Source organism: Lithobates pipiens, unplaced genomic scaffold (assembly GCF_037356315.1).
Source record: "Lithobates pipiens isolate NorthernLeopardFrog02 unplaced genomic scaffold, aLitPip1_a1.2 Scaffold_28, whole genome shotgun sequence".
NCBI lineage: Eukaryota > Metazoa > Chordata > Amphibia > Anura > Ranidae > Lithobates > Lithobates pipiens.
In genome coordinates this window covers 86,379,287-86,400,969 of record NW_027507789.1, presented here as the reverse complement: position 1 = coordinate 86,400,969, position 21,683 = coordinate 86,379,287, and the positions used below count along the sequence as shown (strand labels likewise).

General features: G+C 43.9%; 1 protein-coding gene across 5 annotated transcripts in view; it reads left to right on the top strand.

Annotated features, from left to right (window-relative positions):
- RETREG3 (reticulophagy regulator family member 3) overlaps positions 1-21,683 on the top strand; it is a 489,061-nt gene that overhangs the window by 334,676 nt on the left and 132,702 nt on the right. For all 5 annotated transcript variants that reach the window (XM_077459456.1, XM_077459453.1, XM_077459457.1 and 2 more), the window contains 2 exons: positions 9,639-9,723; positions 16,169-16,306. In XM_077459456.1, coding sequence (XP_077315582.1) covers positions 9,639-9,723; positions 16,169-16,306 — 223 coding nt within the window. The remainder of the gene's footprint in view (positions 1-9,638; positions 9,724-16,168; positions 16,307-21,683) is intronic.

Below are 21,683 nucleotides of genomic sequence, written 5' to 3'. Positions count from 1 at the left end.
GTACAGCTGATATCATCTGGTGACTAAGCTTGATCTTTACCACCTAGCGTGCAGCATTACACCTCTGCCTCCAAGCCGAACGCTTCAGATGGAGCTGAAATAAACACCTCCCCCTCGGTCATCAGACTGGACTCATCAGCTCTGCAGCCCATTGAACACCTATGAAGTGAGTGTCCCTAGGAACGTTGTTCCATTCGTTTACACTGACTTTTTGGGTTCTTTCAGATGATTGATTGCATTCATTAGGCATTCGAAAGCTGTGCACATTGGTCTTTGGTTTTGACCTTTCCAAAGTTATAATTGAGAGATCTGAGGAGCTTTTCATTACCAAACATCTGTCCGTTTTATGATTGGTGTTTTTTATGTGTTTGAGATCCTGCAGGGATCAGATGTCTGTGTTTATTTTTTACATTTAATAAATGACATTTTAAAGTCTTTTTCACATCAATCTACTAGTCCCTTTGATGCGCTGTTTTTGATCGTTTTTTCTGCTGCATCCATTTTTTGCCAAGTCCATAATGGGTTAACAGCCGCACATTGAGACCATCTACAGGACATTTATTTAAATAAACAAACATCCCACGAGATAGTCAAACGCTCTTAAAGAGACCATTCATTTGTGCGCCAACTTTATCTTGTTTTATATATTAAGATGAAGCCCAGTCTGGCCTTATGATTTGATGGTTGGCCTGGGAACAGTCGTTCTGGCCTCTCGAGGTGCAGCTTGTTCCCAGTTGGGGCACCCGTGGGGTAAGAAAGTCAATAGCGCCTGTAAACAGGGTCATGCATTTGGCGACAATAGAAACTAATGCAGTATATGATCTTGATATGCACATAACTTTGCATCTACGATTGGCATTGCTCTCTTTTGTCATCAATTTTATTATCTTTTCCTTTGTTTTTTTTATGTAACATATGACAATCACATTGTAACCCTATGTTGTTATATTATGAAAATTTCTTGAATAAAAATTATTAAACTAAAAATCCTGTTTTTCTTGTTCGTAAATGGGAAAACCATGCATTTTAAAGCACATTTTTAAAACACAAACACACACACGTGTGTGTGTGTGTGTGTGTGTGTATATATATATATATATATATATATATATGTGTATATATATATATATATATATATATATATATATATATATATATATATATAAAAAATTCTGATTAAAAGTGGAGCAATCATCAAGGGGGACCCCAGGAATGTGGGGGGGGGGGCTGACTCTGGTGACCAGAGACCACCTTCCGCAGAAAAAAATACACTAAGGTAAGGACGTGGGGTTACAGATATAAGGGGGGAAACTTTATATCAGTGCCCCCTGCATTATTTTATTCACTCCCCCTTACGTCAGTGACTCCACCCTCAGACTGGCCTGGCATCGCTGTCACTGACCTCCTGTCAGGTGCACCGTGCAGGGATCTGTCAAGACGGCTTCATCTTTGTGGCTCTTTTTTTATCATATAGTTTCCTCTCCACAGTCCACACACATCCGACTCCTCCCATGACCCCCATCCCGGTGGTACTCTTACTCCTCTCCAAGAGGTGGTCATAGACTGCAGACATGATACAAGAGATCAATGCAGCTTCAATGTGCCCATCAATGCAGCCTCGCCTGTGACGATCAATGCAACCTCACTGTGCCTATCTGCAGCTGCAGTGTGCCAACAATGCAGCCTAACTGTGCCTATCTGTATCATCAGTGCCCATCTGCAGCCTCACTGTGCCCATCTGCAGCCTCGCCAGTACCTTGATTACACACAACGAATGTCTACTGCTGTGTCATGCAGCTGCGGTCTTAACTGTTCTGTGACCGTCTACTGTAACAAAGCCCTGCCTCCTCATCCATGATAGATGGTCAACTGAACACTGTTACAATGCTGGGAAATTGCATCGGTGTTGCGTTTATCATGGATAAGGAAGCGGAGCTTTGTTACAGTGGACGGCCGCCAAACAGATCAGACCGCAGCTGCATGACACAGCTGGCCGGGAGACACCCGCTGTTTGTGAATACACAAATGGAGGGAAGGAGAGGAAGACTCTGCGTTTGGATCGGCCCTAGCTGCCGCAGCTCAAAGCAGCCCCAGGGCAGACGGCCTACCTGGAAATTTCCTGGTATCCGGTAGACCAGTCCGGCCCTGACCTCGAGTCCTCACTGAAGCACTAGGCTATGGGAAGGGCGGGTGCTGCCTGCTTAGTCTCTCGGCACCACGCTGAGCCACAGGCATGTGGATGGATCCTTTCAGAGCCTGGATCAGTTTTGAGATGGCAGCTAACAGCTTGTCACTGTCAGCTGAATCTGCAAAACTAAAGCCGCGTACACACGGTCGGATTTTCCAACGGGAAATGTTCGATGTGAGCTTGTTGTCGGAAAGTCCGATCGTGTGTACACAAGTCCGTCGCAAAAAAGTTCACGCATGCTCTGAATCAAGCAGAATGGCTATTGAACTTCCTTTCCTTTCTCGGCTCGTGGTACATCAGCGCATTCTCATGTTCGGAATTTTTGGCCTACATTTGTGTGACCGTGTGTATGCAAGACAAGTTTGAGCCAACATCCTAAGGAAAAAAATCCACGGTTTTGTTGTCGGAAAATCCGATCGTGTGTGCGGGGCATAAGTCTACTGCTGTGTCCCAGAAGAAAAATATTGCCAAAAAAGCTTTGACCATACTTTTTTTTTTTTTTTTTTTTTTGAAAATCGTTTTTATTAAGTTTTCTGATTTCCAAGTGATACAACAGAAACAACAAAAAAAAAGGGAAATAAACCAATACAAATAGCAATGAGCTGTAGTGAATGTTACAGATCGATAAAGGATATAAATCGAAGTAAATCAAAAAATAAATCAAATCAAAAGTAATTCAAGGACATAACAAAGTAATGCAGAAATTAGCTTACAAGTAACAGCACATTTTCCGTCTACTGGCTTTACTCATGAATCCATAATTATGAACTCTATCAGTCACATTTAAGGGTCAACCTGCAATTTTAGTCGATCAGTACACCCTATGGTACTCGGACCTCTGGGTGGCTCCCTCCGCACCCCAAATTAGGATCACGCTGTGACGGAGAGGCCATCCAGAGTGGAGTTGGATGACATTAGATGGGTCATGGTGTGATGGACGATCGATTTGGGACCTGTTCAGGGGATCCTACTACTAATGAAAATAGTGATCATTTCTTGTACCACTCTGTCCAACATTTCCACTGTGAGTCAAATTTTTTGCCACAAGATTTCCTAAGAGCTAATAACCGTTCATAATGGAAGTTTAGGTTTACCTGAACTAGAACTTCTGATGGATTTGGGGATAATGCACTTTTCCAATGTCGGGCTATAACCAACTTGGCCGTGATAAGGATGTGTGTCACTACTATACGGAACTCGGGCGGGTAATTATCAATACCGAGATGGAGAATTGCTAGAGCCGGGCTTGGGGACTGCAGCACCCCTGTGATTTCTGCAAGTATACTAAATAGCTTCCTCCAATAGCTAGAGACGTTTTTGCAGTGCCAAAATATATGTAGTATGGTGCCCACATTGCCGCAGTCTCTCCAACATAGAAACGAGTGAGTAGAGAACATTCTTGCTAATTGGTGGGGGGTTCTATACCACTTATGTAAAATCTTCTGGGTGAGCTCCCAATGGCTAATGCAACGTGAGGCTTTATAGTTGTATCTGAGGGCAGAGCTCCATTGACTGATATCGTAGATTTGGTTTAAGTCTCTCTCCCAAGTAAGCATAGAGGAGGATTTCACTAGAAGTTGTTTGTGTTGTAGAGTGTTATATAAAAGGGAGATAACTTTATCTCTGGAGTCGTGAGAAACATAATATTGCCATATAAGTGTTTGAATTTCAATGTTTGGTGGTGGGGATCTTGATAGAAAGGAGGCCACCTGGTTATATAGAAATTTGCCAGTTTGGGGTAAATTGAAGCTGGTTCTCAAGGAGTCAAATGATCTTAGAGTTCCCTGATTGTATAACTCATCTACCCATTCTGTTCCATTATCTTTCCACGTGGCAATATTGCTGTAAGGAAGCAATATTTCTAAAGTTCGAATCGGGATTCTAATATTAGTGGAAAGCTTCCCCAGCAGTTGTTGTTGACGAAGATGTCTCCAGGCTGCTATGGTCGCTGCGATGGGTGGAGAGAGGCATGTTAAAGATCTGAGTTTCCAAGTGTCTGCTAGGAGAAGGAGACTAATAGGTTGGGTGTTTGCTATAGACGCCTCGATGTCTACCCATAGTGGTTCAGGGTTGGGGAGGAACCAAAGTTTTGCCTGTGCTAATATGGCCGCCCAGTAATAATCTTTAATGTCAGGAAGGCCCATGCCTCCTGCTTTCCTATGCATTATAAGTTTGTTAATTGGGCATCTGGCTCTTTTGCCCTGCCAGATGTACTGTTTAAGAAGTTTTGTTAATTCATGGAAATGTGAGGCTTTATATGGTATTGGGAGAGTTCTGAATATGTAGAGGATTTTCGGCAGAATTAATATTTTATATGATGCTATTCTTCCCGCCCACGATAATTCAGTAAGTGAAATTTTAGAAAGGGTATTTTTAACGTCTTGTAAAAGAGTTTTCATGTTGACGTCCGCTAACTGGGGCAGGTTTGCTGTTAATAGGATGCCGAGGTAGGGAATCTGTGTAGAGGTCCATATATAAGGATATGCTTTTTGTAGATGGGAACTCGTGTGGGGATTTAGGCCTAGATCTAGTATAAGGGATTTGGTAAAATTTACCTTATAAAAAGAGATCTGTCCAAATGCTTCTAGAATGTCATGTGTGAACGGGAGGGATACAACCGGATTTGATAAAAAAAAGAATGATGTCATCTGCAAATAAGTTAACTATGTGTTCCTTTCGTTTGTTTTTGAGTCCTGAAATTTGTGGGTGGGATCGAATGGCCTCCGCCAGGGGTTCTATCATCAGGTTAAAGATTAGCGGTGATAAAGGACACCCCTGACGGGTGCCATTCGATATAATGAAGGGTTTGGATAAGAGCCCCAGAGTAAAGACTTGGGCAGAGGGATTGGAATAAAGCGCCAAGATAGCTGATAGGGCTTCGTTTTGAAAGCCGAATTTTATTAGAGTCGCTTCCATATATTCCCACTGGACCCTGTCGAACGCCTTCTCTGCATCTATTGAGAGAAGCAGAGAAGGCGTTCCCCCGGGCCCTAGCTTGGTGGATGATATTCAATAGACGTCGTGTGGCGTCCGATGCTTGTCTCCCTTTCATGAATCCGGTTTGGTCCGGACCCACCAAGGTAGGCATGATATCGTATATTCTGTTCGCCATCACTTTAGCATATAATTTGATGTCCCCATTGAGAAGAGATATGGGGCGGAAGTTAGCTGGAGTATCTGAAGGTTTCCCTGGTTTGGGTAGCGTAACGACATAGGCCTTGAGCATTTCAGTAGGGAAAGATCCGGTTTTCCTAGCTATGTTGAAGATGGACATTAGGTGGGGGGATAGTATGGTGCTGAAGTTTTTGTAGTAGACATTAGAAAGGCCATCAGGGCCTGGGGATTTTCCTAGGGGCAGTGATCAAATTGCTTTCTCCAATTCCGTTGGGGTAAATGGGGTTTCCAACTCCTTGAGTTGTGTGTGTGATAGTGAAGGTAGATGGACTTTAGCTAAGAAGGAATCTATACTCTTTTGTAGGTGTATTTGTATTAGGATCCAAGTGTAGGTTATAAAGGGATGCATAATAATCTGCGAATGCGTCCGCAATTGCCTGGGGGTGTTCTATCTTTGCCGAGGTTTTGGGGTGGAACAGGTGTGGGATTGAGGTTTTGGAGCGTTTATCTTTCAACCGGTTGGCCAGAAATTTGCCCGCTCTATTGTGGTTCCCATAGTAATTTATTTTGAGTCTTTTCATGGCGTGTTCATGTTGAGCACAGTACCATTCCCTAATTTTGTATCTCACATGAAATAGCTTGTTAGCAAGGTCCGGGGAAGGGTTGGATTGATTATTTTGTTCTAAAGAGCGGAGTTCGTTTAGTAGATTATTTAGTGTAGTAGAGCGTGTTTTAGGAATTTTGGAATTGAGTTTTATCAGAACTCCCCTTATATAAGCCTTATGGGCGTTCCAGTTAGTGAAGGGACTAGTGCACTCAGGGTCATTAAATCTAAAGTACTCTTCCAGGTGTTGGGAGATTTCTATTTGGAGTTTTGGGTCCTGCAATATAGACTCATTATTCCTCCAAATACGAGATGGAACTTGGGACCTGCTCCCTGTAATGCAGATCAACACAGGGGCATGGTCTGACCAGGTGATATCTAAAATAGATGGTTTTGTGATCCGATGGAGTAAATCCCCATCCATAATGAACATATCTAATCTGGAGTAGGAATAAAATCTTGGGGAATAGTATGTGTATGATCTCTCGTTTGCATTAAGGCAGCGCCAGCCATCATACAGTCCTTCCTGTTGCAGAAGGTCACGGAATTTGGGAGAATGGTTCCTGACTCCAGAAGAGGTATCTAAGTCTTGTCTAAAATCATGTTAAAGTCCCCACAAATCAGTAAGCTTCCAACTCGCATCAACTCCATTTGTTTAATAACTTTCTTAAGAAACCTCAATTGGTGCGAGTTGGGAGCATATATGCAAGCAAGAGTAATAGGGATCCGATTGACATTACAAACCAATATGATGAACCTGCCGTTGGGATCAATAAAGGAATCTTTAAGTTCAAAGTTCACCGAATCTCTCACGGCTATCATGACGCCCCTTTTCTTCGCCGCGATGGAAGAGTGGATGATGAACGGAAAGTTCTGGTGCGTGCAAAGTGGTTTGGACAGTTTGTGAAAGTGGGTTTCTTGCACTGCCAGTATGTCAGCCTTCTGCTTGATCGCTTCATTCCAGAGGGATCGCCTTTTAGCAGGATGATTAAGTCCACGCGTGTTAAGAGAAAGAATGTTAATACTCATGGGCTCAGGTTAGAGTGCGATGTTTAATACCGTGCTCAGTTGATGAATGATGAAGGTCCAGGAGAGGTTGTAGACGGTAGGAGTGGGTATCATTGAGAGTACCGGAGTATAGCGTGGCTTGCAGAGATGTAGTTCTCTGGGTCCCAGTTGTGGAGTGAGTACTATGACAGTTGGTGTACTATAACTTCTCAGAGAAGTCCCATATTTACACAGGTTGTGTTTATGCGGATCGGAGTGCAGTAGGCAGGTATACGATGAACCTTTGCTGAGTAGGATTCGTGAAATCACCGGGTTAACAGTCAGTTCCTTTTGCCAGTACCATGACGTGTAAGCGCCAAATAGAGCGTAAAAAGAACACGATCGGAAAAAGAAAAAAAAGAAAAAAATTAAAACAGGAGAACTGGGGTAAGAAACAAGACCCATACAGGTCAGGCAATGGAAATGCCCAGAGTGGGGGTTTACGGTACGATAACATGTACCATGAACGCTCAGGGAACTTTGCTGGAAGCTATGGGGAGGATGACCATGCTATAAGGAATCAAGTGTGGAGAGCACTGGATCTACGATGTGGTTTTACTTGCCAGTCGTTGTGCAATTTGATCGGCAGTCTGTTTGACGACTGAGATGGATCCGGAAAATGGTCAGGTGGCAGGATCTGCCAGGTTCTCAGGAGATGCAACCCTTCCTCTAGGGAGTGGATAAGATGGGTGGATCCATTGAAAGTCGCTTGTAGTTTGGCAGGGTACTTCCATTTATATAGGATCTTGTGGTTCCTCATGGCTTTGGTTATGGTCGCCAAGTTGCGGCGAAGCTGCAAGGTGTGTTGCGAGAGGTCTGGTAAGATCTGGAGATTGGAGGCCGCCTCTGGGATATTATCGCCTTTTCGGAGTGCCTCCAGGATTTTTTCTTTAGTTTGAAAGAAGTGCATTCGGAGCAAGACGTCCCGGGGTACTTCCTGGGGTAAAAACGACGGTTTGGGGACGCTGTGGATCCGTTCGATCGTCAGATCCAGTGGAGACAATGATGGGACCAGTGCTTGGAAGAGGTCCTGAGCATAAGATGGCAGTTGTTGTGTTAGTATTGTTTCCGGGACCCCTCGGATCTTTAGATTGTTTCTACGGGAACGGTCCTCAAGGTCCGCCATTTTTAATTGCATTTTGTCGATAGCTTCTTGTTGCATTGCGTGTGAGTCCACCAACGCATTGAAAGAGGAGGTGACGTCGCCCATTCTGGTTTCCACTTGGTGCACTCTTCCCCCCAAGTCATTAATTTCAGCTCTACATTGATGTAGGCAGGCCGCCATGTCAGATTGTAAAGATGACCTCAGCAGCATTAACAGTTCCTTAAGAGTAGTATCAGAAATAGGCTGACCTGTAGTTGGGAACTGTGCGAACGGATCCACTTGTGGTTGGATTGCTGTACCTCTGCCGATCGGATCGTTCACGTCCATATCCAGCCCATCCGTTCGGTTATGTGCTCTTGCAGCAGGATCCAGTCTAGGCTTAGACTTAACAGGGCTTCGGGACAACGGGGAAACGTTCGGGGAGTCCGAATCAGAGGACTGCGTACCTGCGGCGGCGCGCTCCCGCGCTGGTCGGGACCCCCGTGAGTCCAGTCGCGGGACCCGCGGACTCGATCGCCGCGGGCATCCCCGCGATCGTCTCACGGAGCTGCCGAATGGAGGAAATGCTGTGTAAACAACATTTCTCCATTCTGCCTAGCAACTAGTGACGCTGATCTCTGCTCCATGTGATTGGAGCAGAGATCAGTGTTCACTAAATGAAAGCCCAACCCCCCCCACAGTTAGTAACACACTCCTAGGAATACTTAACCCCTACACTGCCACCCACTGGTTAACCCTTTCACTGCCAGTGTCATTTACACAGGAATCACTGCATTTATATAGCAGTGATTACTGTATAAATGACAATGGTCCCAAAAATGTCCGATGGGTCCCCCACAATGTCGCAGTCACAATAAAAATTGCTGATCGCCGCCATTACTAGTAAAAAAAAAAAATAATAAAAAATTATTAATAAAAATGCTATAAAACTATCCCTATTTTGTAAACGCTATAACTTTTGCGCAAACCAATCAATAATCGCTTATTGCGATTTTTTTTACCAAAAATATGTAGAAGAATACGTATCGGCCTAAACTGAGGGAAAAAAATGTTTTTTTATATATTTTTGGGGATATTTATTATAACAAAAAGTAAAAAATAATGCGTTTTTTTCAAAATTGTCGCTCTATTTTTGTTTATAGCGCAAAAAATAAAAACCGCAGGAGTGATCAAATACCACCAAAAGAAAGCTCTATTTGTGGGAAAAAAAGGACGTCAATTTTGTTTGGGAGCCACGTCACACGACCGCGCAATTGTCAGTTAAAGCGACGCAGTGCCAAATCACAAAAAGTGGTCTGGTCTTTGACCAGCAAAATGGTCCGGTCTGCAAGTGGTTAAATAAAAATAGTCAATAGCCAATGTTCATAATCTATATAAATGTAATATTGCCTGCTGAGCTTTAAATGATTGCACAGGTTATATGCTTATTTGGAGTAGGAGGGTGGACAAATTATTTTCATTAAGATGAAGCATTTTTGTTGTATTCCTGTATTCAAAGAAGGCAAATTGAACAGTAAAGAAATTGCAATAAAATTTATTTACATACAACATATTAACCTTTATTTAATTTGCACTTTTAGTTCTGTCTCTTGGTCTGTGGATTCCTAACCTTCCTGGCTGTCCTGGGTGGATACATTCCTGGTATTTTACTCTCCTATCTGCTGTGTGAGTCCACCTTTTTATAGTTTTCAAATGATGTAAAATAATTTTACTTAATTGTGCCTCATCAGGGGTAAGTTCAGATGCTTTCTGTAGTGAACAGGGTCTCTGTTGGTGAGATATTTGTGTTTGGGTTACAGGTTAGCCAACTATGGATATTGTGAGTATGCGTCCCTGTGCCTATTAGGCCTAATGCACACTGGATGTTATATTAATGTTCTAAAAATGCCAGTAGCTTTGCAGTGAGTGTTTCAACATTTTTGCTATAGCTTTTTTCAGCTTTAGCGTTTTTAGCATTTTTTAATAATAATTTTTCAATGGATCAAAAACATTAACCGATGGTGAGCTGTGTTTTTGAGCATTTATCTGCATACTTTTTTTACCGAAAAGTTTATAACAGCCTATGTGTGCATGGACGCACAGGATAACATGCTTGGAGAGTTTGATTGTAGAAAAAAACGTCTGAAGCCAAAAACAGCAGCTGTAAAAACATCCAAAAACATCCAGTGTACATGAGGTCTTAGATGTTTTGTTTATTTTACTTTGTGGAGAAAGGACATTTAATGGAGAGGCAAGCAGAGACAAACTCCCATTGGAGTGATATATAACTGATCTTTCAAGTATTTACCTTTATAACCTTTCCCTCATTTTACTAGAATCTGGATAACATATGAAGCTAAACATTTTGATAATTGTACTTGAAAGCAATGAAATGTAATGATTTTTGGCTTTTACTCAGAATGCAGCAGGGGGAATACTCATGAATTCAAAATGGGCAGTCACTGGCTTAGAAAAATTACACAAGAAATAAGAAGAACTAGCATGTTATATAGCCTACCAGAATCAATCTGTAACCAAAATATTACTTTCAAGTGAATTTATTCTCTAAAGGCACCTGTAAATAGAACAACAATTTTTTGCAGGTATAAGGTGCAGGCAGAGGTGACTGTACATATACCTGCAGCATCGAAAATCCTTCAATTATGCAAATATGAACATTTCCTAAAAGTGTTGCAGCTCCCCACACCCACCCCTCCCTGCAAATAGGAATATTCAGCAGGCACAAAAACAAAGGTGTGTGGAAAATTCTTAACTAATTGCTACCCAAGCTAATTCTGACACTTCTCACCTAAAAGCATCTGCATTTTTTTTTGGACAGATAATTATTAGAACCCCCACATATTATATATTTTATAATACCGTCTTAGCTATTACCTCAGTGAAAATAACCCTCTTGACCCCTTACAGTCTGGCTTTTGCTTGCAGAACTCCACAGAAACTGCCTTACTAAAACTCACTAACGATTTACTAACTGCTAAGACCAACAGCCAGTACTCCATACTACTACTACTTGACCTCTCTGCTGCCTTTGATACTGTTGACCACTCCCTCCTTCTCAATAAACTACATTCCTTTGGCTTCAGAGATTCTGCTCTATCCTGGCTCTCTGCCTACCTATCACAGCACTCCTTCAGTGTCACCTACAACTCTGTCTCCTCCTCTCCATTGCCCCTTTCTGTGGGGGTCCCCCATGGCTCTGTTCTTGGACCCCTTCTGTTTATCTCTCTAAAACTGAGCTAATAATATTCCCCCCGCCCATGCCCCCCTCCCTGACTTTTCTATCAAAATCAACAATGCAACTATCAGTCCCTCTCCTCACACCAGGGTACTAGATGTAATCCTAGATTCTGACTTGTCATTTCAGCCCCAAGTCCAATTGTTGTCAAAAGTTTGTAGAATTCACCTCTGCAAAATCTCTAAAATTCACCCCTTTTTAACAAATGAAACCACCAAGCTCCTCATTAAATCCCTTGTTATCTCTCGCCTTGACTATTGCAACTCCCTTCTCATTGGCCTGCCTCTTCATCGGCTATCCCCTCTTCAGTCTATTATGAATACAGCTGCCAGACTTATCCACCTCACCAACCACTCAGGGTCTGCTAACCCTCTCCTCCAATCCCTACACGGGCTCCCAATCACCCAGCAAATTAAATTCAAAATACTAACCACAACATACAAAGCCATTCACAACTCTGCCCCGAGCTACATCACCAACTTTGTCTCCAAATATGTCCTCCACATTGTCCTCTCCGCTCTTCTTAAAACCTCCTACTCTCAATCTCTCTCCTCTCCTCCTCCTATGCTCATATCCAGGATTTCTCCAGAGACTCTCCCGTCCTCTGGAAATCACTACCTCCACTGGTCCAGCTATCCCCTATTCTTTATACCTTTGGGTGGTCCCTGAAAGCTCATCTCTTCACAAAAGCCTATCACATCTCCAACTAATCTTTTGCCACTTCCATCAGCTCTTTCCCTACAGTTACAACCTTTTGTACCACCTGCCCTGCCCTATTAGATTGTAAGCTCTTCTGAGCAGGGCCCTCTTAATCCTCTTGTGTTTTATTGTAAGCGCTGCATAAACTGTTGGCGCTATATAAATCCTGTATAGTATAATAATAATATTTTCTGAAAGCAAAGGCCGTGGAACAAAAAATGTATGTTGTTGCAATTTTCATGTCGCATGATATATGTGCAGTGGATTTTAAAACAAATTTTTGGGGAAAAAATATACTTTGACTGTGTGGTGCACACAAATTGTTTGGTAAAATATAAAAGATGATTTATGCTACACTGAGCAAATAGATACTTAACATGTCATCCTTTAAAATTGCACACACCCGTGGAATGGCGACAAATTTAAATATAAAGAAAAATTTATATAGTCGTATACCGCAGAAAAAATAATTCTACTTTCCAATTTTTCAAAATTAGAAAAATAGATGAATAAAATAATTTTAAAATAAGTGAAAATATGAACACTGAAAATAATATGTAAGGATCATATCTCTAGGAACACTTTCTGGTCCATGGTTAAAAACCAGGGTGCTGTTGTGTATTGATGAACATACTATCAATATCCCGGAACGATTAAAATAGAACAATTGGCAGAGCCCCTTAGGCTTGATTGATGAATGCATTGATGTCCCAATCTATGTTCAACCCATAAGGTGAGTAAGATTTAAATTGGTGTTATCCAGAAAGTCTCAAGCTTAGAGACTCCCCTCAGACACGATTCACCCCTCTATTGGGGGGTGAATTTGTCTATGATTTGGAAATTTGTACTTAAAAGGTTTTTTATTATGGTAGTGTCTAGGCACGCTGTGGTTTACCCTTATGGAGAAGGTACGTATAGTTCGTCCTACGTACTGCTTCTTACAAGGGCAGGTGATCAAGTAAACAATATAGCGGCTAGCACATGTAGTAAAATGTTTCATTTGGTATTCAAGCGATGATGTTGTAGACATAAACATTTCTGTTTTTCTTTGGCCACAAATGTCGTGCATGCAAACCTTGCACTTGCGACATGGATAGCAACCCTTCAAATTATGGAAAAATTAGGGTACAGTGGGGGTATTTATTCCATTGGGTGTGGTTTAAATACCTCCCGAGTCCTCTTACAAAATCATGCTGACCTGCGGTCAGCCTTCCATTTGTCTAATTTTTTTACATTACAGAAACCTGACATTGTAACTCTATATATCTCTTCTGTCTGCTATGGATTAGATATTGTGTTCCCTAACCATATAGCTGGTTATTTATATTTATCACTGTGTGTATATGTATATATATATATTCAAGAATAAATTGTCTTTTTTTTTTTTTTTTTTTTTTAGTTTTTGGCAGATTAACCACTTGCTTACTGGGCACTTAAACCCCCCCTCCTGCCCAGACCAATTTTTAGCGCTGTCGCACTTTGAATGACAATTGCGCGGTCATACAACACTGTACTCAAATTAATTTTTTCACACAAATAGAGCTTTCTTTTGGCAGTATTTAATCACCATTTGGGTTTTTATTTTATGCTAAACAAACACAAAAAAACTATTTTTAGAGAAAAAATGTTTCATAGTTTGTTATAAAATTTTGCAAATGGGTAATTTTTCTCCTTCATTGATATTCGCTGATGAGGCTGCACTGATGGGCACAGATAAGGCGACACTGATAGGCACAGATAAGATGGCACTGATGGGTGCCATTGATAGGTGGCACTGACAGATGGCAGTGTAGGGTAATGATAGGTGGCGTTGGTGGGCACTGGTAGGTACGATCGTGAAATATGTCCCTCTCGCAGCCACCAGTGATCGGCTTTTTTTTTTCTGGTCGATGGTATTGATAGGCAGCACTGCTAATGACACATTAATTTATAGGTGGCACTTTGGCCACTGAGAGGTGGCACTAAGAGCACTAATAGGTGGCACTGTGAGATGACACTGTGGGCACTGGTGTGTGGTACATTGGTAGGTGGCGCTGGTGGGCACTGGTAGGTACCTTCATGATTGGGACCTTTGTCCCTCTCGCAGCTGCCGGTTGATCGGCTTTTTTTTTTTTTATAGCATGAGGAGGAAAAATAGCCAATTACCGGCTTTATTTACATCACATGATCAGCGGTCATTGGCTGACAGCTGATTACGTGGCAAGCAAGGCGTCGGGATCGACCCCCTACTCCAATCTGTGATCAGACGAGTTTCGTAGACGCTTGATACGGGAGGACGTCCAGGGATGCCCTCCTGGCAAATGAAGTCTGTGCTGTAGCCGTCTTTCAGCTATAGCTTGGACAGCAAGTGGTTAATCGAAACAATAACCGGCCAATTAATCCATTATCGATTTATTTCTGGTGCTTCATGACTAGTTTTCCCAACACACAAGATAAATTTGTGTCGGGGAGGGGGCTCAGCACACAGCTTGACTATTCACAACCCAGTTGTGCTGCTGTAAGGAGGGTGTGTTCCTTTTTTTCCCCAATCAGCTCTCACATACTGTAACTGCAGCCTTTCCGTCTCCTCCTCTGCTCCTGATAGATTTTCACATATTTTTTCCCCTTTTGAAGGGGTGTAGGGAAGAGAGGGCTGAAGATAAGTAAAACTTATGTAGGAGGATTTGTTTAATTTCTGTTTATCATCTAAAGGCATATGTGAGGGTTTACAACCATTTTAAGGGGGTAAATCCTTCTGGAGGGCATTTTTTTTTTGTTTTCGTTTTTTTATATATATATATATATATATCGTGTACTTTTAAATGTAACCTTCATTTTACCATGATTGGCAAAAAAAGATTCAAAATAACTGTGATCAGTTTTGGATTTTCAAATGATTTACAATTAACTAGTTGTTGTACCTCACTCTAAATTCATTCCACAGCTTAACGTCAACATTTAACTTTTATATCTAGACTTAGTAACCCTGTTACCTATTGCAGATCCCTGTTCACTTTAATCATTTATCTAAGGGCTCGGTGTAGGCAGTTCACATTTTTGAGGGCCTCTTACCTTTCATTTCCTTACTTAATTTAATTATTATTATACAGGATTTATATAGCACCAACAGTTTGCTCAGCGCTTTACAATATAAAGGGAGACAATACACCAATAGTACAATTCAAAACAAGAGGGTTAGAGTGGCCCTGCTTCTGGGAGTTTACATTCTTAAGAGGGAGGAGCTGGTTAAACAAAAGGTAGGGACTGTGAAGGATGTACTGATGAGGGGAGTAGAAGATTTGGTTGTTAGCTAGAGGCAGGATAAGCCTCCCTGAAGAGATTAGTTTTCAGGGATCGCCTAAAATTGTACAGAGTAGGCGATAATCAGACAGATTGGGGTAATGTGCTCCATAGAATGGGAGAGCCTCTGCTAAAGTCCTGGAGACGAGCATGGAAGGAGGAGACAAGGGAGCTAGAGAGGAGAAAGTCTTGGGAGGAGCGGAGAGGTCGGTTTGGGTGATATTTGGAGATAAGATTGGTGATGTAGCTCTGAGCAGAATTGTAAATGGCTTTGTATGTTATTGTTAGTGTTTTGACTTGTATTAGTTGGGCAAAGGCAAGCCAGTGGACAGATTGGCAAAGAGAAGTGGCAGACACTGAACGGTTGGTAAGGTGAATGTGTCTGGCAGCAGCATTCATGGTAGACTGAAGAGGGGATAGCATGCGGAGTGGTAGGCCAATGAGGAGGCAGTTACTATAGTCAAGGCGACCTATAAGAAGGGAGTGAATAAGTTGCTTAGTGGTGTCAACGGTTAGAAACGGGCACGTTTTGGAGATGTTTCGGGGGTCAACTCTGCAGGATTTGGACGGTGATTGGATTTGGGGCTGAAATGACAGGTCAGAGTCTAGCATCACACCTCGTACCTTGGCATGAGGGGAAGGACTGATGGAAACGTCAGGGAGGGGCCACGAGCTGGAGGAAAAATTATGAGCTCAGTTTTAGAAAGATTGAGTTTGAGGAAGTAGGGTGACATCCATGCTGATATGTCAGTTAATGTTATACTATGCATCTTTTCCAGGATGTTATTGCTCTGGTGTATGTTGCTTTGTTTGGCCATAGTTTAAGCTTTTTTTTTTTTTTTTTACCTCTGAAGGACATTTGATGCATTCCTGACACTTTTTTTTTTTTTCTTACAGTTCTCTGTATCTTGCTCTGGCCTCTGGCATTATATCACCGTATGGGACAGCGTGTGTACCAGAAACTGGAGCCAACCCTGCAGCGGTTGGATTTTAGTGTTCGTGGATACATGATGTCTAAACAGAATGAGAGACAGTGTAAGTGTTGCTAAATATTATGAAGCAAACTGTGATATCCATTATAATTTTCCCATCTCTATGTTCTATATAATTGTTGTAAATTGCTTTCATGTGCAAGCTAGGTAAATATTTTGTATGTATAAAATTCTGCATTCTAAAAATGTTAAGGTTTTAGAGATTCATATAAACCAAAATAATTATTTGACTCTTAAAGCTTAACTTCTGGAGAAAAAACCTTTTTTGGGACATTTTCCATGTAAAAATATATTGCCTCTAATCGGTGTCCCATTTGTATCTGCTGCTCCATTCAAAACCGTTATTACTTTCATTCAGCTCCCACTGTAGTTTTAGCACCAAATGCCCGACACTGATATGCGAAGGTTCAGCTGCAGTGCACTGATTATAGTAGGTCACGCATTGTGCGCTTCCTTTGTTTAGAAAAAGCCTTGTATTCTTTTGGACAGGGGTACATGGATGTCATGATCTCGCCTTTTTCAGTCACAGAAGACTTTCATTCAGTGAGAAGAATAAAAGGTTTCCTGAATAGAGTAAGTGTACCCAGAAAATGGCCCAAAATTATTGTATCCTAGTCATACAGTAGAGGATGCAGGAATTGATTCATAGACCCTTGGTTATATGTCCCTACCTCGAGGTGTTTGGACAATGGCAAATCCTGTGCTGGGACCACTCCCCGGTGTACCCATATATCCTCACCTACTCAATGAGGCTCTAGTTGTTTGTTAGTGTTTTTAAGTGATGTTCCCCATTCTCCTCTTGGAGAAGATTTATTCCACCAGTTTCCTTTGATTCTATCAAGGACCCTTTCCTTATTACCTTATGGCTCACTAGCAGTTTCTGGTTCAGTTGCCCTTGATGTGTGCCTGGACCCCATGACGGCTGAGCTTTAATGTTTTCTTTAGGTACTGGACCATGTGTTGAGCACTCACCTTGGCATGTGGTGCAATGAGTGAATTAGCTGCAGTATGATATACATTACATACAGGTCCTAGGCCATTGACCGTTCCTGTGGTGCCCAGACCCTGAAGACAGCTTAGGGGTAATATAAACAGTACTGGGTGAAGCCTAGATCCTGGACGGGACCAGCGACGTGGGCAGGGTTTTCTTGTACCTGTATAGTACATATTCATTCCTGGGTATACATGTCTTGCTGTATCATTACTTAGATCTGTAGTTCACGCTGCTTTTTTTTTTTTTTTTGCAGTTTGTAATTGGAGTAGCATGATCTGTTAAATGGTAGTAGAGCTGCGTGATCGTTAAAAATGTGTGCCCTCGATTCAACCCCCCTCGCGATCTTCTTCCTGCATTTCCTTGATTTAGTGCAGAGAGTCCTCTGCTCACAGCTGACAGCTGTAAAAAAAAAAAAACAGGAAGCCTTCCAAGTTTATCACAACATTGTCAGCACTGAGAGATAACTATAACCAAAGTATAATTTAGTTCTTTTAGATCAAAGGAATGAACTTCGGTCTGTAAATGAGGTCAGTTTAACCACTTAAAATGGAGTTCCACCCACAAGTGGAATGTCCACTCATTTGTCTCCTCTCCCCCCTCCAGTGCCAATACCTGTCTTTGGTGGGTACCTTGTCTCCACTTCCGGGAGACCGGGCCGCAGCGAATTACGTCAGCAGCTCGGTTCCCTCTTCCTTCCCACACCGCCGGGCCAGTAGGAGAGAACAGCAGCGCCTCGCAAATGCGCAGTAGGGACCCAGCATGAAGCCGTAATGCGCTTCACTGCCGGGTTCCCTTACTGGCAATGGTGGCGGCAGCACCCGACAGCTGATGAAAACATCAGCTGCTGTGCCGACATCGCTGAACTCCAGGACAGGTCCTATTAAAAGTCAGCAGCTGCAGTATGTGTAGCTGCTGGCTTTTAATTTTTGCGAGGGTGGGCGGAACTCCGTTTTAAAGTGGAACTTCAGTAATTTTTTCTTCTTTTCATCTATTAAATCTTCTGTCCTTGTTGTTTTTAACTTTGGATAGTAAAATATTTTTCTCTTATATTCACCGACCGACACAGCTCCTCTCTGTAACAAAATGGGTTAGCCCTATCACTGGAGATTACTAGGCAAAGTTGTAATACAAAACTTCAGAACTTTTAGTTCCACCCAGGGGGCGGTCCCTAGGCTACAACCCCCACAGCCTGCCCTAGCAGACTCAATTTTATTTTGCCTAGTGAAGCAAATGCACCTAGGAACCCTGCGGGCCCATAGGTCCTTGTTTTTTGATGCAGAAGCTTTGCTTTTTGCGCAAGATGAATGATCCTGTGATCTTCTATCAACAGCCGGCTGGGTGACAGGCTGGTTCACTTATCCTTGTAGTCTCTCCAGTCCAGCCATCGAGCGTGTGCAGGTCGCAGCTACGGCTCAGCAGGCCAAGACATACCTCAGCTCCAGAGGTGGTCAGTGAGCTTTTATACTCTGGGGGAAAACATATGACCGGGCTACTTATGTCTGGCTCACAGTATGCCGAGGCCAACAGCCACCCTGTACTGATCAGTGAGTGGGTCTGCAATGGAATGTCTCCCAGCTCTTCAGGACTGGTAAGTACAGCTCTCTCTGCTTCGGTGGGGCTGAGCAGCTGGGCATTCCCTGGGAGATCGATTCGGGGGCCACCTCACCTCTCTCTCCTTCCCCCTGTCCCTATCTTCTCTATATCCCCTCTCCGGGGGGGGGGGGGGGGTCGCTGCATGTGTCTCCTGAACGGTGTGTGTAACCTATGCAGGGGCTCTCTGTGGACTCTCACCTGTCATGGGGGGGCTAAATGGATAATGGTTGTCCTGAGACCTGTGTGGGGGTCCCTGGAAGGTGCCTATGAGGTTTTACTGTGTTGGGTCAGCGCTGTGACTCTGCAGGGGGTGTTTTATTTTCACCTCATGGCGATGTCTGGTGGCCATTTTAGGTATGGGCAGAGCAGGTTGTCTATGTGGGCTTCAGCGGCCATTTTCTGTGAGTTTTCCTAGTCAGGACACTGGCAGCCATTTTCCGGAGGCCTGAGCACGTTTGTTCAGTGTTCTCTAGCAGCAGCATGACATGTGCTTTCACAGCCTTGCTTCCTGTGGTTCCTGTGTGTGTACAGGACGCAGGGCGGCTATTTTCCTAAAGCCTGAGCAGGCTGTACAGATCGTTTCAGCGCTCATTTCCACGGCTGCTGCGGACAATGGTTTTTCCCCTCTGCGCTTGGGAACCCCTGGGGGCTGCAGGCATCGCTTTGTATTGAGCACAGAACTCCTTAGGGTGGTTGGTCCGGCAGGTAGGACAGTGAGGGAAAGTCCCCGTCCGAGTCTGTGCGCGACAAAGCGCTTGTTGGAGCATTTATCACAGCTGTGCGTGATATCCTGAAGATTCAGGAGCCAGCAGATCCCTCTGCTGATGTACCAGTCCCTTTTGGGTCCCGCAAGCCTGCACGTTCACCTAAGGTGTTCCCGTATCTGACTTGTTTTGACATGTTCATTTACAGGAAATGGGGTCGAACGCAAAAACATAGCGGTGCGTTACCCCTTTGAGGAAAGCCTTCTCAAAAAGTGGTCAGCTCCTCTGGTCGTGAACCCCCCAGTATCCAGGTTAAATAAGTAACCACGATCCCGGTAGAGGGGACTCCTGCTTTTTAGGATCCCATGGACAGGAATGCCAAGGCCGTTCCTTGTTTACGGTTGTGGGGTCTGCAATGCGACCAGTACTGGCATCCGCACTAGTGTCGTAGAGACTGACTGAGTGGGCAAAACGTTTGCATCATGAATTGGGAGAGCAACAGGCTTCTCCCGTCTACATGGATCTAGCAGACTAACTAGTGAAAGGCCTTCAGTACCTCTGTGACGCCTCCCTGGATACTCTTCCGTTGTTATCCAGGACTTCAGTGTCAGCTGTGGTGCTGAGGCGCCTAATCTGGTTAGAATGCTGGTCTGTGACCAGACATCCCAAAAAGCCCTGACAGATCTTTCCTTCCTTGGGGACCGCCTCTTTGGAGCCGATTTGGAGGACATTATTAAAAATGCCACTGGTGGTAAGAGTACACTACTCACACAGGCCAGGAAGTCTAAGGAGCCACGCCGTAGGCAAGGGCACCGCAAGCCTGGTAAGCCTGCGACAAAAAGTGCTACCGCATGAAGGTTCGCCCCCACCCTTGTTTTCGGGTGGGAGGCCGTCTTCGGGAGTTTGCAGCCCGGGGGTCCTCTCGACTGTCCGACCCATGGGTTTGCGATCTGATTTCCTCCGGCTACAAGATAGTCCCTCTCTTGGCCACAGAAAAGATTATTCCCCTCCAGCATACCTGTTTCCCCAGTTCGCCGGGAGGCCCTCTTGGGGGCAGTAAGGGACCTGCTGAGTTGCAGGGTGGTTGTACCGGTTCCGGACTCGGAATGTTTCCAGGGATTCTACTCAAATATGTTTGCAGTTCCCAAAAAGGAAGGGGTACGTCCAATCTTGGACCTAAAAGCCCTCAATCACATTGTAAAAGTGCAGAGGTTCAGAATTAAATCAGTTTGCTCAGTTGTCGCTGCACTCCATCAAGGGGACTTCCTGGCGTCTTTAGACATCCAGGATGTGTACCTGCACATACCCATATGCCTGAGGCATCAGAAGTTTCTGCGATTTGCAGTCAGGGAAGCCCACTATCAGTTTGTGGCTCTCCCTTTTGGCCTGGCATCAGCCCCCCGAGTCTTTACCATGGTTTTGGCTTTGCTACAGCAACGTGCGATCGAGATCGTGGGATACCTAGACGATCTCCTCCTGAGATAAAGAAGTGGTGTTGGTGCCGACCCAGTGTCTGGGGTACCTAGGCTTGCTGCTGGACTCCTTGGAAGCGAGAGTGTTCTCCCTTCAGACAAACTGAAGTCTCTCAGATCCGCGGGTACATTGCTGCTGAACAGCCAGTGGTCGTCTCTTCGCTTTTGCATGCGAGTCCTGGGGCTCATGGTGGCCTCCTTTGAGGCGGTACCATTTGCCCAGTTCCATACCAGAGACCTGCAGTAGGAGATTTTGTCAAAATAGGACAAATCTCAGTTGTCCCTGGATCGCCAGATCCAGGTGAACCAGTCAGTCAGAGACTCACTGATCTGGTGGTTGAGGTCCCCGGTGATTTAGTCAGGAAAATCTTTCCTACCTCTGAAGTGGACAGTGATCACAACGGACGCCAGCCTATCCAGCTGGGGTGGAGTGATGGGGGTTCATTCGGCTCAGGGCCTCTGGTCGACGGAAGAATCCAGGTTGCCGATCAATCTGCTCCAATTTAGAGCGATCCGGCTATGCCTATCAACATGATCAGCGAGACTGAAAGGACATCCAATCAGGATCCAATCAGACAAGGCCACCGTGGTGGCATACGTCAATAACCAAGGGGGAACAAGAAGCTCAGCCGCTGCTCGGGAGGTCGCTCGCATACT